The 17614-nt window shown below is 40.6% G+C and overlaps 1 protein-coding gene across 2 annotated transcripts in view; it reads left to right on the forward strand.

Moving 5' to 3' along the window:
* Positions 1-13624, forward strand: part of LOC141265741 (desmoglein-2-like) — a 45322-nt gene extending 31698 nt beyond the window's left edge. Inside the window, exons 7-15 of one of the 2 annotated variants that reach the window (XM_073679203.1) lie at positions 244-381; positions 989-1174; positions 1779-2116; positions 2443-2585; positions 3367-3594; positions 6265-6495; positions 7484-7605; positions 8168-8482; positions 10089-13624. In XM_073679203.1, coding sequence (XP_073535304.1) covers positions 244-381; positions 989-1174; positions 1779-2116; positions 2443-2585; positions 3367-3594; positions 6265-6495; positions 7484-7605; positions 8168-8482; positions 10089-11117 — 2730 coding nt within the window. In that variant the 3' untranslated portion in view covers positions 11118-13624. Of the gene's footprint in view, positions 1-243; positions 382-988; positions 1175-1778; positions 2117-2442; positions 2586-3366; positions 3595-6264; positions 6496-7480; positions 7606-8167; positions 8483-10088 lie in introns of both variants that reach the window. The other variant, XM_073679202.1, reaches the window with a different exon arrangement.
* Positions 13625-17614: the final 3990 nt, after the last annotated feature.

Here is a 17614-nt window from a genome sequence, read left to right on the forward strand (position 1 = left end):
AGCTGCTGATCTTCTTTTGATCACCACCATCAACCATGGTGATGGTAAAATTTTATTGAAATTTCCTTTCAAAGTTTGTAAAAAAAAAAAAAAAAACTTTTTTAATAGGACTTTAGAGTAGTAGTAGTATTGTAACATGAACAATGAAAGTTATCAGACTAGAATAAAATAAAGGCTAAAAATGTCTTACATCATTGGATTACATCACAGATTAGATTAAATGTATTTTTTTTTCCTTTTTAGACTCAGAGCACCTACACCCTTGTGGTTGAAGTGAGAGATCTAGATGGAGATCTAAGGAACGGCAAATCTGAAACGGCCACCGTTAAAATTAAAGTAAAGGATGTAAATGACCACATTCCGGTACTTGAAAAGGAACAGGTACGCTACGCAGATTCAGCGCAACTTGTAAAAATGGTCATACAGAGAGGTTGTACACAAACATATGTAGAGATGAGTGGATTGATTTGCGGGACGCTGGTCTAGCGTTCAGGTCAGTGGTACCTGGCAGCCAGACAGAAGGCCTGAAATCTCTTACCTTCCAGGGTCACCGGTGTGGATTTTGATTTAGCCAAGGCTGATGCATCGTCATCTGTGTGTCACATCACACAGATTGCGTAGCTCCAGCCCTGACAAATCAAACGCCATGCCGGGGATGCCACTGACCTGGACCGGAATCTCGCAAATCGACCCACTCATCTCTACTTAGGAGATATAATAGGATTAGAAAAGCTGCATATTATAGAGCTTCAAACACCCAGGCTCTATTTTTGGTGTATATAGCAAATCTAAAAGGAAAGTGTGCACAGAACCATATTTGTAGTGTTTACACAGCCAGAAACTTGCACAAAAATATATAAATCTTGTATGTTTTTGTTAAATGTAATTTTACTTAATTCCTGCAACTATTGCTTTTTTTTTTATTTTAGCTTTTAAATATTGCTATAATCTGCCATTTCATGGTCTGTTTTATCTATTTTCCATTTAGTATGAAGGAGACGTTGAAGAAAACGTTGCCAATGTTGAAATATTACGTATGAAGGCGTTTGACGAAGATGAGGAATTCACCGATAATTGGATTGCTGCCTTTACTATAGTGTCAGGAAATGAGGACAACTATTTTGAAATCGTAACAGATCCTCAAACCAATGAAGGCGTGTTGATGCTGGTGAAGGTAATATAAAGTAACTGAGCATGGAGCAAAACTGTTCCGGGTAGTGTAGATTTATCATATGCATACTAGTGCAGAGTAAAGCAGATCATGGCTACTACTACTCTGCCGTTTTTTCAGATCTTTAGTAGAAGCAAACTGCTGTGGTGACATATTCTTGTCTTAACAGATCTTTACTAGTTAGATGGAAATACACAGTTCTATTCATTTTGTTTGATTCCTCAAAACGAAAGAATAAATATATAAGATCTGAAAAGACTTGTCCTTTTAAAAAAAAAAAATTCTGGTTGTGGGGGTGGTGTAACTTATTTAACGAAAGGCTGATCTTATCTGCAGACGTATCCAGACGGGGTAACCATCTAGCCTCCATAATGAAATATTTACCTACATGGATACATTGTTTTGTTTGATAGAGATTTCTGATACTTCTGGTATCACAGAGAATCACCTGGCATTACTAGGCCTGTATGTTTTTCAGCCTCTGAAATCTAGAAAAAATGTTGAGTCACTGACTGGAAAGAGGTGTTTTGTGATTACTGATTTAGATATTCCGGTCAAATGATATTTATGGTTAGTTTTTTCTTTTGTTTTGTTGTTTTGATATTAGGAAGCCGATTACGAAGTTATGCAGTCTGTGGAACTGAATGTCGTCGTTGCAAACCGGGCCGAATATCACAGCTCAATTAAGCATCTAGTTGTTGCGGGCGGAGGAGGAGCTGCAGGTGGAGCCGGAGGTGGAGCTGGTGGTGCTGCTGGTGGTGGCGGAGGTGGTGGCGGGAAAGGCGTTCCCATAAAAGTGAATGTGAAAAATGTTCGTGAGGGTCCGGTTTTCAAGCCCAGGAAGAAAGTTCTTTCAATTGCTGAAGGGAAAACTATAATAAACAAAATTGTTGGATCCTATCAAGCTTATGATGCTGATACCGGGAAGGTTGCTGACAAAGTCAAGTAAGTGGCAAGCCATAAATTCTGCTACCCCCAACTCTGTATTACATCCAAGGCATGCAAACGTGCAGTAGAGCTCCTATGTCCCTCTGTGAAAGCCTTAGTACATCTCAATGCAAAACAGAGCCACAAGCATGAATAGTAAGGCTCATAGCCATGGCATATTAATTTTTTTGCATATGATATAACATTATATGGGAATCACTGTCTTGCACCATAGTCAAAGGGATTGTCCGGTACTGTGATATTGATCATCTATCCTGATGTACAATTGCACAATGCTTTTTATACATGTGGTTTATGTCCATTTCTATAATATTTTGTAACAGGTATGCAAAAGAATTTGATCCAGATAATTGGTTTATGATTGATCCAACTACAGCTGATATTAAGCTTATAAAAGTTCCCGATCGGGAGTCCGTGTATGTAGTCAACGGCACTTATATAGCGAAAATCTTGGCCATTAGTGAAGGTAAGTGTCCATATCCACACAAGAATGGATTTATCAGTCATAGTGTGACTAAAATTATAAAATTTATATATCTGTACAATTTATCAGATTGGTGCACACCTAATGATAAATTTGGTGCCGCTCACGAGATATCTTACACACGGTTATCTCTCTTGAGCCACTTTATGACTGGGATTACAAGACAAATATTTTGTTCAAAAAAAGAAAGTGAGAAAAATTTTTTGGTTATCTTAAATCTTTTTGCGCACTTTCACAAAATGTGTAAGAAGGTGCAATTGGTGTAAAAAACACCTTGAAATATAGAAGCACTTTTGGCAGGATTTGTGCCTGCATTCTGTTGCTTAGTAATTTTCCCTGATTTTCCCATTACAATTGGTGAATGCATTGTTATACTCGGCATTTGCTGAGCACTTTATCTTTGGGCCACATAAGCCTAAAATAGTATGCTTTCAACTTGCATACATCAGTTTTTTACTGAAGCATAGTCTATGTATTCCTATACAGGGGGACAGTAGAAAACATAGAACAGCTGGTAAGGGTTGTGTTTTGTTTTTTTTTTTTTGGGAGGGGGGGTTTCAATCTCCTGACACATACCTCAAGATGAGAACAAAAAACGAGATGTGATCACAGCCATATTGTTGCTCTAACTTAGTCATGATGCTGGAAATGTTATTGAATATGTAGATGATGCGTTCAGTATGACAATGAGAGCTGATCCTTCTTATTACATACAAAGGTTGTATGTTTCCATCATTGTTTCCCAATATTTTTTTTGTTCCAGATATTCCAGGAAAAACTGCCACTGGAACTATAGCTATAGAGGTGGAAGACGTGAACGACAACTGCCCTATTCTAATAAATCCAGAGCAAACCGTTTGTAACGATGCACCGTTCATCAACTTGACAGCAACTGATCCAGATGGCTTTCCCAATGGAGCTCCACTGAAATTCATGGTTGTAGATGAACCTCCTGGAAATGTTAAGCTCTGGTCAATTGGAAAAACTGATGGTAAGTAACAGGTTTCTGTAACTTTTTAGTCTTGTTTGCCAATGACAATATTTAAATGTATTCTAGTTCTATAAAGTTTAGAAATTGCGAATTTGTTACTAGTCAGCGTAGCCACCATTGTTGCCAATACCTCAATCGTCCCTTGCTCTTCTTTTCTTACCATGTATTTCCAAAAAGGTTAACTTTTAATTGTATACCATATCTATAAGGCTCATCTATCATTAGCCAAAAAAAGCTAAACCACTTACTAATAGCATTCAGGTTTGTTTTTTTTCGTTTGTAAATTGTAGTGTGCGACAGGCGCATACATAAAAATCTGCAGCTATAGAAAATCTGCTCCCTTCCACATCATGGGAATAGTGGTTGTGTGATGTGATCACTTGACCAAAGCATTGGTTCATAGATCCCCATCATAGGGCAGGCATACCAGTATATACAGTGGGGAAAAAAAGTATTTGATACAGTGCCGATTTTGCAAGTTTTCCCACCTACAAAGAGGGGAGAGGTCTGTAATTTTTATTGTAGGTACACTTCAACTGTGAGAGAGAATATAAAAAAAAAAAAAAAATCCAGAAAATCACATTATGATTTTTACATAGTTAATTTGCATTTTATTGAATGAAACCTGCTTTTATATTGTATCAAAAACTTAACTTAATATTTGGTACAGAAACCTTTGTTTACAATTACAGAGATCAGACGTTTCCTGTTGTTTTTGACCAGGTTTGCACACATTGCAGAAGAGATTTTGGCCCACTTCTCCATACAGATCTTCTCCAGATCTTTCAGGTTTTGGGGCTGTCACTGGGTAACATTGAGTTTCAGCTCCCTCCAAATATTTTCTTTTGGGTTCAGGTCTGGAGACTGGCTAGGCCACTCCAGGACCTTGAAATGCTTATTAAGAGCCACTCCCATATTTGCCCTGGCTGTGTGTTTTGTGCTGGAAGACCCAGCAATGACCCATCTTCAATGCTCTTACTGAGGGAAGGTGGTTGTGGACCAAAGTCTCGCGATACATGACCCCATCCATCCTATCTTCAATGTAGTGCAGTCATACTGTCCCCTTTGCAGAAAAGCATCCCCAAAGTATGATGTTTCCCCCACCATGCTTCACGGTCGGGATGGTGTTCTTGGGGTTGTACACCTTCTTCTTTCTCCAAACACGGCGAGTGGAGTTGATTCCAGAAATTTCTATTTTGGTCTCATCTGGCCACATGACCTTCTCCCATGCCTCCTCTGGATCATCCAGATGGTCATTGGCAAAACGCAAACTTCAAATGGGCCTGAACATAAGCTGGCGTGAGCAAGGAGACCTTGTGTGCCCTTCAGGATTTTAATCCATGATGGTGTAGCGTGTTACGATAATGTTTGAGACTGTGATCCCAGCTCTCTTCAGGTCATTGACCAGGACCTCCTGTGTTGTTCTGGGCTGATTCCTGAACTTTCTTAGAATCATTCTTACTTCACGAGGCGAGATCTTGCATAGAGCCCCAGACCGAGGAAGATTGACAGTCATCTTGTGTTTCTTCCATTTTCTAATAATTGTGCCAACAGTTGTTGCCTTTTCATCAAGCTGCTTGCCTATTGTCCTGTAGCCCATCTCAGCCTTGTGTTGGTCTACAATTTTGTCCCTGGTGTCCTTAGACAGCTCTTTGGTCTTGGCCATGGTGGAGAGGTTGGAGTGTGATTGTGTGTGTGTGGACAGGAGTTTTTTTATACAGGTAACAAGTTCAAACAGGTGCAAGTAATACAGGTAATGACTGCCGAGCAGGAGGGCTTCTTAAAGGAAAACTAACAGGTCTGTGAAAGCCAGAATCCTTGCTGGTTGGTAGGTGATCAAATACTTATTCCATGCAATTAATTCCAATTTAATTATTTTAAAAATCATACACTGTGATATTCTGGTTTTTATTTTTAGATTCTGTCTCTCACAGTTGAATAATACCTACGATAAAAATTACAGACCTCTCCATTCTTTGTAGTTGGGAAAACTTGCAAAATCGGCAGTGTATCAAATACTTATTTTCCCCACTGTACATATTTTCACTTCAAAAAATCAAATGGTCAGCCCTACTCCATTATTCCTCATCATGGCAAAATTGTTCAAAACTTCAATAGGACAATGGTGGAGACACAGCCGTGCTGCTCAGTGTTCCAAAGGAGATACCGTGATCAATCACAGCTAAAGAGAATAATCCATGGTACTCGCCCATCTGCTTTTAAACCCTGAAAAGACTATCTATGGATTTGGGGCTTGCAGATTTATTATCAGAGGTGGTGAATAACTCATAGACTTTTTACCAAATGGTCAGTGGCTTGGTACCACCAGAATGCTGTCTGATTTGTGATCTATTAATATTGATAAGCTAGTGTGTGGCCAACTCTCCACTGATATCCATCACCATTGAGTTCAGGGTCAGGCTTATTTTTGGGAATGGTAGTGATCCAATTTGGCAAACACCATTTACTTTTTGACTTGTCTGATTTTGACATTTCTTTAACATGTTTTTGTAATAACCCCTTAAAGTGACAATATTTGTGTGCCATGCATGTAAAGTGTCAATATTTGTGTGCCATGCATGTAAAGTGTATCTGCTCTGTATGAACATGTTGTAATCCCTTCTTTAAAATGTAGTATTTTTCTTTTTTTTTTTTTTTTTCTCCCCATAGCTGTTAGTGCACAACTGATTCCAAAAAATCTATACGTGGGTCCACATCAAGTTAAAGTTATAATAACGGATAACCAAGGATTAAGTTGCCCAGAAAAACAAGTTCTAACACTGACAGTGTGCACTTGTAGTGACGCTGGTTTTGCCTGCAGTGAAAGGAGGACGGACACTTCTGTAGGCCTAGGAGGTGGTGCGATTGCGCTCATGATACTCGCCTGTCTGCTATTACTATGTAAGTATACAATAAGGTTTTTCTCGATGCTAAAGTTGATGCTTGATTATGCATGCAAAGAATTTGAAGCTAAATGCTACTTGGAGAATCATGGTTTGTTGCGCTGTACTTTAGTACAAAATATCATTTTGTTTAGTAAGATTAATAGTGTTTCCATCTTAATTTTTTGTAACTGGAATACCCCTTTATCATTCACCCATTGGATAATGATCATTTTAAATGATTTTGTATCCCATTTCTGTACCTTCCTGTCTTTACTACTGTGGTCAGGAGAGCATTCAATCATCATCGTTATAATATACAGTAAATGTATCAGCAGGGCACATGAACGTCTGGCTCCTCCATTCACCAAATCCTGGCCACAATTGTGCACCCAGGTGAAAATTGATATTCCTTTATTCTGGAGATTAGAATTTATGGCATAGAATGCATGACATGTACAGGCTATGTGCGGATCCCACCACTGAGACCTCTACCTTTCTGGGGAACGAATGAACTTTGCAATTTTAAGTATTAAAAATGTTCTCCGTTCTCAAGAATTGAGGTATTTTTTAATTGTAGTTTCTTGCTTATTCCCCTAAATTTACCTACTACATCAGTTTTCCGAGGCACGGGACGCTTATAACCTCTTTGCTATATAGAATGTAGATGTTGCTGTGAATTTTACCTCATTGCTGGATCTGGCCAGCCTCCGTGCTCCTGCACTTCTCCCTTGTTGTAGAGGCAAAGCTGCCACCATTATCAGCATGGGAAAGCACCTAGTTCGGACCAGTGGTGCGACCATGACACTGGCCTGACCTGCAATCTTGCTCTCCAGCAAGTAGGAAGCCATCAGGCAGAAGAGCTGTGCAATCCCGAAGACTAGCTCACGTCTTTTAACCCATTAAGCAATTTAGAGTAATTTTGTAGTCTTTATATGTGTTGCCTTTTGTCACGAATTCTGTTTAAACATCATAGGAAATTAACTCTCTTTATATTTTACCAGTAGTACCACTTTTGTTGCTGTTATGCTCTTGTGGCTCCTCAGGAGGGAAGGGATTTATGGCTGTTGATGGGCCTGAGCAGTCCATGCTTATACACAACAAAGAAGGTCCAGAACCTGTGGATACAGTGAGTATTTCATTTCACCACTTACAAGGTCATATATACCATAGATGAAAGTCATGAAGCTGCTTTGGTACACAGTCCTGGGTGGTTACTACCAGGTGACTACAACCTATGCACAACTTCCCTCTACAGAGGAGTGACATTATTCTTAAAAAGGGGTGAAGAATGTACCCAAGTCTCTCATAATCGCCATAGACATGGAAACCGATATCGACCTCTCTGTTCTGAGTAGCCAAGTTCGGCACCATTATGGGGATGTATCTTGAACTATGTTGTGGGACCTCCTTTTTTTCTATATATGCTAATGCCCATGTGTACTAATAATAAATTGGATAAAACAATCCTAATTCTGAAATCTGAAAATTCTTAAAGGCCAATAACGAACTCTTCTGTTATGCAGCATTGTCAGCCACTGAATGCAGGCTAGAATTCAGCCAGCCATCATTATTGATACACAAGTTGCCTTACTTGTTAATTTATGTACTCTTAACATAATGGGCAGTAATAGAGCCTAAACATATAGAAAAGTATAAGGCTTATGCTGACATTTGTTTTATTACCTCAGGCTGTTCTTCCAGCTATGATTGGAGTAGTTGGATCTACAGCAGTTGGGGCTGGAGTTGGGGCTGGCATGAGAGAAGCCTATGGTGTGCAGTCCTTGGAAGGTTATACCAAGGAAATCTACCAATCCAGTATGGCAATGGATGGACATTACGAAGACAACCAGGCTCTTATGAATGGAGAAATGATGGGTGCCGGTGGTGGCATGAGAATGATCAGTGGTTATGGCTCGGCGGCTGGAGTTGGCGCTGGATATGGTTATGGTGCCGGGAGTCAGGCAGCTCTGAATGAAGAATTCATTAAAGGATATTTCTACGATGTAAGTAACCCGACGCTATCTTACTTTCTATGATTTAATGATACATTTTCCCCCTATTCGTGGCTGTCGCCCACAGCATTTTTTGTATGTTTTATTTTTTTCTTTAGCTTCACTACACCACAAGATGTTAGCTCAGTTTCACTTCTCCTTGACACCCAACCTATTCTGATAATATACTTTTACTTACGACCATGTGTGGTAATGTGCTGTCATATTTGTAATTTTAAAACTTTTAAGTAAGATTTAGACCAGGTGTGGTTGAAGAAAATGCAATTCACAAGAGAATAATCGTGCTGCGGACTTAAATATCTGCAACCTGACCTGAAGTCATCGCTATTTTTTTTTTCCCCTTCTATATGTAAATAGGTGTTGACCACCCCGATCTACATGTACTGTACTGTAAGCCACAACAAGTCTGTCATATCAAAGATTTGAGAGTCGGTGGTTTTAAAGAAGTCAGCGACTTTCACTTGTCAGTGCAGCTTTCCTCACAAATTGACCTGTACTTCTGTCCATACAATGGCTGCTAATGGAGGAGCATGTGACCTGTCCATCAATCTCCTCCAATAGAAAAGCAGCTTTTCGATGTGAGGTGTTTTACAGTTGGCTTATAAACTGTTCTGGTTCCATGTTCCTCCATCCGCAGCAATTTTACAGACCGAAGTACTGGACTTGTGTTAGGCTGCACTGACAGGAGAAAGTGGCCAACCCCTTTAAATTGATGTAAGTCCTGCAATAGCAGGTGAAGGAGTGCGGGAATCCATTTATGTGAAGAGTCCTGATGAGTGACCTCTCCAGCCACATCCTGGTTTGATGATATAACTATGACTGATGAGCAGAGAGGAGGGGTCTGGGGAGCGTGAAGTGCTGAGACCCCAGAACACATCACATTAAGGCAATGCCCCCTGGACTCTTGCAGTTGTAGCTAAAAGAGTATTAAAATGTTTTTTTCCTTGGTCATGTAACTAGCATGACCATCGAGCATGATATGTGCACCCCTTAATTGTTGACTGTGCTAGATGGCTTTGTCCCATCAAAATGCTTTCTCTTTCCTATATACCTCTCATACATGTTATGGAGTTGAAGTTCAACCTTTGGGGCACCATAAATCACAAGAATGATCCAGAACTCTTTGGTCTTTTCCCTGCACAAAGACTTTCCTATCCACCTGCTGTGCACAGGTAAAATTGCGAAAAGGCTGATAAACCATTACCAGTATGGATTTATAGAGCTTTAGGCTATGTTAACACACAGCATTTTTTGTAGCGTTTTATTTTTCTGCAGTCAAAACCTGCTCTCTTGCCCGAAAAAATTCTGCATTCAAAACCTGTGTGTCATGCCCCCTTGGTAAAGACCATACAAATCAGTAGAACTAAGTAGAAAGTTCCATATCTCTGGAACCATATGGTAGATTAAAAAAATTCATAAAAAAGCAGAATACTCAGGGGAGTTATGGGAATAAAATAAGTGTAAACATTCTCCACTTTTGACCTAATGATAGATCATCTTTAATGCTGTTATACAGGGCATATTTCTTTTCCATGATCTTATATCCTCCATACATTGTCACTATAGTTAATCATCCTTTGCTCTTTATCCTTCATAGAAAGTCTTGGGGTGCGCTGATGAAGACTTCGCCCAGGCAGCAAAGGATAGTATTCTTATCTACTCACAGGAAGGAACTGGCTCAATTTCTGGGTCAGTCGGCTGCTGCAGTTTAATTGAAAGTGAATTTGAAGAGAACTACCTGGATGACTTAGGAATGAAGTTCAAGGTCCTGGCTGACATTTGTCAAGGTGTGGAGATTTCACAGTATGATTCCTACGAGGTGCATAACCAAGGTGCCATTGAGTCTGAAGTCATCACAGATATCCATGCAGTCCAGAATGAAGAGACTGTAGAACACCACCAGGCTATGGACAATTCTTATGCATCATCTGAAGCCCTGGTTTCTAGGTTAGAACCTGAAAGCGTAGCTAGGGAGAATGTGGTGATTGAGGAGTCTCGTGTGTCTTCTAGATATGGACAAGATCCGGTTATGCGAGGTAATATGCTTGTGACGGAAAAATCGTACACTACTGCCCCTACAATAATTCTTCAGCCAATGCGTCAACAAAATGTATTGGTGACGGAGAGGATAATTCGTCCTGCCACCAGTATTCATAACTTAGTTGACACTTCGGAGGGAGAAAATGTGATGGTAACAGAGAGGGTGATCAAGTCTGACAAAGGCTTTTCTGGCTACATGACTGAGCCTCACGATTCCCAGTACATGCTAGTAACAGAGCGGCTTCTTGCCCCTAGCTCTAACTTAAATGCCTCGTTAACCATCCCGGATGTGTCCATGGGGCATACCATCCCGGATGTGTCCATGGGGCAAAATGTAGTAGTGACCGAGAGACATTACACTCCTATAACAGCTATTAATGGGAGCGCAATGATTCCAGTAGAAGTGTCAGGGGGGAAAAACCTAGCAAATGAAAGTATCTCAATCCTAAATGGTGGGGTGCAGGGACAAACGCACTTTAAACAAGGAGGTTATATGATAGAGGAGACACACCCAGTCGGTAATAATGTAGAGAAGTCATCAAGCAGGATGACAAAATACAGCACTGTACAGTATTCACGTTCTTAATGAGAAGTTTTTTTTTTCTCCTGTGACATTTTTTTGTAAATCACTACATGTTTAGAAATTTATTTTTATCATTAAAATATTCAAAGACCTAAGGAAATTACATTCCATACTTATGCTTTATCACCCTTAAAATCAGTGTAAAGAAGGAGCTGGAGTGAGGAGTTAAAATGAAATCTCTAGGATTGCTTCAGCTTTTCACTAACATAAAATTTAGAAAAAGTTGGTACCAAAAAATAAAGTGATAATATTGTGATGTCCTTCCTGTTTGTCACATCTTATGAAAAACGTTATTCTTTTTGTATTAAATGTCCACCTTTGACTGTTTGCACACATTATTGAACGCATTCCTGGTAGGACAGCGATTTTATCCTTGACTTTTATTCTAAATATTTTTCTCTACTACAACAAACATTTTAGATTTGCAACAAAAACCCCTGTGAAATAGTTAGAACACTTTTTTCTTCATTCCTGCCTACTTTCTTTCCTTTAAATGACAAACCTTGTTATATTGCCTGATGTATAAAGCACCTGATTTGTAAATATTCTTTTTTGGTTTGTTTTAATTATTTTACATCAGCTGATTTATATAGATATTGCATTAAACTGTACAATGTACAATTTTTCAGGGGGTAGTTATCCCGGGTGTTTTTCTCCTTGCAAAGAAATTTTTTTGGTTTCTACTTATGGTGGTTGCGGTTTGACAAACCTACAGAGTGTTCCATGTTTCTATCATTTTTGTTTAGACCAAGATCTGCCAAAATTATAATCACCATAATTTTACTAGTACTGAAAAATAAAATAAGTATGTATTTAGATCAGATTTTTATTAAGTGCTGAGTAAGTAAATGGTTTTTAAGCTAGTTTTGTGTTGATTAACTTCCTTTGGAATTATGTAAGCGTTGTATTTTAATGGGGGGTTTTAGTGTTTTTTTTTTATATAATGTAGCCTTTTTATGTCAAGGGTAACTATATTTTTACCTTTTTCAGAAATGGCTTTATGTATATAATGTACATATATTAGCCTGAATTGTCGGTCACTGGAAACTATTTTTTGATTGTTTGTTTGAATGTAGACAAGTGCTAACTTCTCTGATCTTTTGGAAATGTTTTTAGTTATAAATTTTGTAAATAGAAAAATGGGAGGGCGGGATAACAAATTATGTTAATAGCCATGTGTGTTTTGTAAATGTTTGTTAGAGTACCAATACTATGTTAGCCAAAATCAAGTAAGCCTCTCATTTCAAAAACTAAGGATAGGACATTTTTTAGACCGTGAACTAGTAGGCACAAAGTGTGCCAACAGAACTGACCACAAAACTTTTAGGATGACAGATCAGTTTGTTTGGTATATTACCCCACAAACTATGCTGAGTGGGTTGTAATGCTGGACAAGTATCCGCCTCCCTCATTTCCTTTACCCATAGGCATGTCAGGGTGGCCTAATTTGTATACATTAATGCGCTCCATTCTGGTAGATTATTTAGCAGATACTTAAAAGAAATGTGTCCTGATGATCAACCACCCCAACAAACCTCTTCTACAGTCATTTAGCTCTTTGAAAAATAAGTCAGTCTATACCTTTTTAGTTATAAAATTTGCCGCTATATGACTGAAAAATCCATGTATTAATTTAATGCAAAAGAGGCTCAAGTCATGATCGGAGCACTTCCCGAGCCTCAGATTCCCTGCATCTATTCCCTGCCAAGTACCACCTTCTTCAGCTTGACTGGCAGCTCACTGGATTTTTTGGTCTTGCAGTGGTGGATTTTATAAATAATGGTATATATTGGCGACTATGTAAACTGTTTGGGGACTTGATCATCATGACAGATTCCCTTTAATGCTGCCTGTACCTTCAGATCCTGATAATCCTGCCAATTAACATCTATTTAGCTTAGCCAAGTGCTTGGAAATGTCTAAGACGGGAGAGTGGATGTTTGCCAATCAACTCTAATATCTTAAATGAACCAAAAAAAGAAGGGGATAACAATCCAATATGTTGTCTAACAAGCACATATCCTACATATTATATCATTGCCAGATACAATGGATGTGCAAATATACTGCTCTTCAGTGCCTTCTGGTCTGGTTACTGTCAGGTTTACTTCATTAAAGATTCACATGAAAGTTGGTTTTGCAGTTCAGAAGTATAAATTGATAACTACATAATAGAAAAAAAATCTAAACCTAAATCCTTTTTAGCCATTATTTCTTCTTTCTATACTTGAACGGTACTTTTAATTGTTCCAAGTTATGTTTTCCATTTATCTTACATTTGTTATGCTAAAAACACACATTTTCTATAAGATTTTTACATTTGTCCAATGAGTCATTTTTAGTAAAGTAGTGTAGTACATTCAGTTGACTTTCACTTTTAAAACATTTTTTGTCTTTTAAAAAGTATACATTCGTACATTGCTGGACTTTGAGTCTTAGTGTTTATAAGTAATCCTTTAAGCTATGCTTTTATTACAGAGGATTTTAAAATGGCTGGCTGCATTGTTATGCTTATGTGTAAATTACAATGTTTTGCATCATTCTCTATTTTTGGTTAACAAATAAACTTTATAACAAAAAAAAGTGGTGTGTGTGTGTGTATATATATAGATAGCGCAGCAGCACTCCATTATGGCCAAGATACATAAAGACAATAAAACCATTTAATTTAAACTGTGTTATTACTCAATAAGCTTTACTTACAAAAAATGGAGGTTCTTAGCGCATAAATTGGCCAATTCATGTGTGCCCATCAACCGCTGCAAGGTGACCTCCCATCTGATGGGTACTACTCTGCCTACATGCCTCTCTTGGGCTACAAGCCTATAACTCTGGACAGAACATGTCACTTCTGGGCTAAAATACCTACAATTTAAATGGGCTGGTAGAATAGAATATACATCACCTGCTGGTTAAATGGGGGGAGTGCAAGGTCAAACAGGAGGCAGTTCCCACCTCCTATAGTAATATGTCAAAAAAAACTGACCAGTACATCCCAAATGTGAACAGGTGCAAGCTGCAGAAACTGCATAAGAGATATAAAAAGAAAGCGCAGCAGCACTCCATTATGGCCAAGATACATAAAGACAATAAAACCATTTAATTTAAAATGTTATTACTCAATAAGCTTTACTTACAAAAAATGGAGGTTCTTAGCGCATAAATTGGCCAATTCATGTGTGCCCATCAACCGCTGCAAGGTGACCTCCCATCTGATGGGTACTACTCTGCCTACATGCCTCTCTTGGGCTACAAGCCTATAACTCTGGACAGAACATGTCACTTCTGGGCTAAAACACCTACAATTTAAATGGGCTGGTAGAATAGAATATACTTTTTTTTTTTTTTGATATATATATATATATATATATATATATATATTACCGATGGTAGACACTCTTCATTAAAGTGTACCAATCGTCTATTTATTCTCTTTCCATGGAGAAACCACTGTGAATAGTTTGGACATGCAATGCTGTCACGCAAGGTGTCTGAAAGACTAAGTGCAACACAAAGGGAAGAGAGCCCGGACACTAGGGAAAGGAGGAAGTGGAGACCTCCTAGGCTGATCTGCAATCACCCTGTCTCCCCCCTACTGACCTTATATTGGTTCCTCACCAATCGCCGCACAGGAACCTATTCCTGTATTTCCCTAGCGCTTGGCCCTGGATAGGGAAGGGGGGATGAGCGCTAGTCGATCCCCACTGACAACTAAAGACAGCAAGGGGAGAAAGATAGAGGGGAAGTAGCTTGGCTTGAGTCGACTTCAGAGAGATGGCACACACGTCCTCTTAGCACCAGAGAGGGAGTAAGAACTATACTTGCTCCAAGCCTTCACAAGGGGTCATGTGAATATGACTGGAACCTCTGTGTAGCAACCAGGAATAATTTAAACACCCAGACCTGATTGTCAATTAGAGCAGGAGAGAGGTAGCCGCTGAATCCTAGAGTGAGACGGCTAAGAAGATGTCTGTAATGCCAAACGAAGGGATCTCCTGCAACCAACTGCAGGGCGACTGTCTGTCACATCTGACACACCCGTGACAAATGCATGCAAACACTTAAAGCAAACCCATCAGCAGGATTTAGCCCTATAAACTAAAGGCATGGCTATAATGGCGCTATGCTGCTGATTAATCTGATACCTGATGTGAAGGGATCTGCTCAGTGGTTGTTTAATACTCGCCTTATGGAGTTTTTGGAAAATGACATATTGTGTGCTTTGTGCGGGATCCTCTTCTCGTTCTTCACCCCCACCAGCCCCCTCTGCTTCTTGTACAGGTCACTGATTATTCAGTGGCCTGCCTCCTTTTTAAAATTCCGCACGCCACTGCCCTCATTGTGTGGTCGATGGGGGGACAGAGAACGAGAAGACCCTGCCCCCATGTCCCACCCTGAAGCACACTGGAGCACAAAAGACGTAAATTTCTGAAAATTTCATAAGGTGAGTATTCAGCATCCACTGAGCGGATCCCTTCACATCAGGTACCAGATTAATCAGCAGCACAGCACCATTATAGCCATGCCTTTAGTTTATAGGGCTAAATCCTGCTGACAGGTTCGCTCTAAGTTGAATTTACACTGAAAGATTATCGTATATGGGCATTCATGATAATCTTGCTATGTAGACAGGCTGTCAATCACCACATGATTGATCTAAACCCTGGGGGTGCACAACCTCTTTTGGACTTGGGGCCACAATGCAACACTGAACCAATCCGGGAGCCGCACTAAAAATGAAATTGTATTCTGTTCAATGACATTTACGTCATACTGTGGGTACGGAAAGTATTCAGACCCCTTTAAATTGTTCACTCTGTTTCATTGCAGCCATTTGGTAAATTATAAAAAGTTCATTTTTTTTCTCATTAAAGTACACTCTGCACCCCATCTTGCACCCCAAAACAGAAATGTAGAAATTTTTGCAAATTTATTAAATAAAACTGAAATATCACATGGTCATAAGTATTCAGACCCTTTACTCAGTATTAAGTAGAAGCACCCTTTTGAGCTAGTACGGCCATGGGTGGTCTTGGGAATGATGCAACAAGTTTTTCACACCTTGATTTGGGGATCCTCTGCCATTCTTCCTTGCAGATCCTCTCCAGTTCCTTCAGGTTGGATGGTGAACGTTGGTGGACAGCCATTTTCAGGTCTCTCCAGAGATGCTCAATTGGGTTTAGGTCAGGGGTCTGCCTGGGCCAGTCAAGAATGGTCACAGAGTTGTTCTGAAGCCACTCCTTTGTTATTTTTGCTGTGTGCTTAGGGTCATTGTCTTGTTGGAAGGTGAACTTTTGGCCAAGTCTGAGGTTCAGAGCACTCTGGAAAAGGTTTTCATCCAGGATATCTCTTCACTTGGCCGCATTCATGTTTTCTTCAATTGCAACCAGTTGTCCTCTCCCTGCAGCTGAAGAATACCCCCATAGCATGATGCTGCCACCACCATGTGTTACGGATCCGGGTGGTGGAACCTCTGTGCTGTGGTGCAAGGAGGGACCCAGAGGGGCATAACTAAGTATCAACTCGGACCGACCCTGGTCGTACGGCGGCTAATGACTCCGTGACCAGGGAGGGACTGAGCAGAGGGACCAGGTGCTACTCTGGGGACAACCTTGTAAGGGAGCAGGTGACTCCCACGGGTCAGATGGCTGAGACTGACCGATACTGCAGATGGGCACAGCAGGCAGGCTGACGAGAGGTCCGGGTAGATGAACTGGTGACAGGCAGAAGTCTCTAGGTAGGCTGTCAGGTGGTCACGGCAAGTGACGGGCAGGAGCCTCCGGGTAGGCAGACAGGTGGTCACGGCAAATGATGGGCAGAAGCCTCTAGATAGGCTGTCAGGTGGTCACGGCAAGTGACGGGCAGGAGCCTCTGGGTAAGCAGACAGGTGGTCATGGCAAGTGACAGGCTGGAGCCTTCAGGTAGGCTGACAGGTAACAGGCAGGTGCTTCCAGGTAAGCAGGCGGGTGAAGCCCATAGACAGACTGGCAGACTGAAGGGAAGACAGACTGTCAGGCTGGAGAGTAGTCAGGCTGGCGGGCAGGACTAGTAGTCAGGCTAGCAGCGCCACCTGAGGACTGAAGCAGAGGTAAGAACACTGTGCATCAACTGTTGATCGGGCACCTCCATTTTGGAGGAGGTGCCTTATATATGGGAGGACCTCCGGCAATTGGCCGGGGAATCCTTAGGGCGGCGCGTGCGGCCCCTTTAAGAGGAAGGGAGCGCGCCCGCACCCTAAGCACAGTGCTCGGGAAGCTGCACGCGTCGGCAGCAGAAGCAGGAAGAGGAGCGCTGGAGGACGCCGGGCAGGAAGCGCAGCGGTGAGAGGGACGGCGTCTCTGCCTGTCAGAAGGCAGAGACGCCGATGCTACACCATGTTTCACTATTGGGAATGTATTGGGCAGGTGATGAGCAGTGCCTGGTTTTCTCCACACATACCGCTTAGAATTATTGCTAAAAAGTTCTATCTTCGTCTCATCAGACCAGAGAATCTTATTTCT

Source organism: Phyllobates terribilis, unplaced genomic scaffold, assembly GCF_046119375.1.
Source record: "Phyllobates terribilis strain yellow unplaced genomic scaffold, ASM4611937v1 Scaffold_4__5_contigs__length_816908805, whole genome shotgun sequence".
NCBI classification, from domain to species: Eukaryota; Metazoa; Chordata; class Amphibia; order Anura; family Dendrobatidae; genus Phyllobates; species Phyllobates terribilis.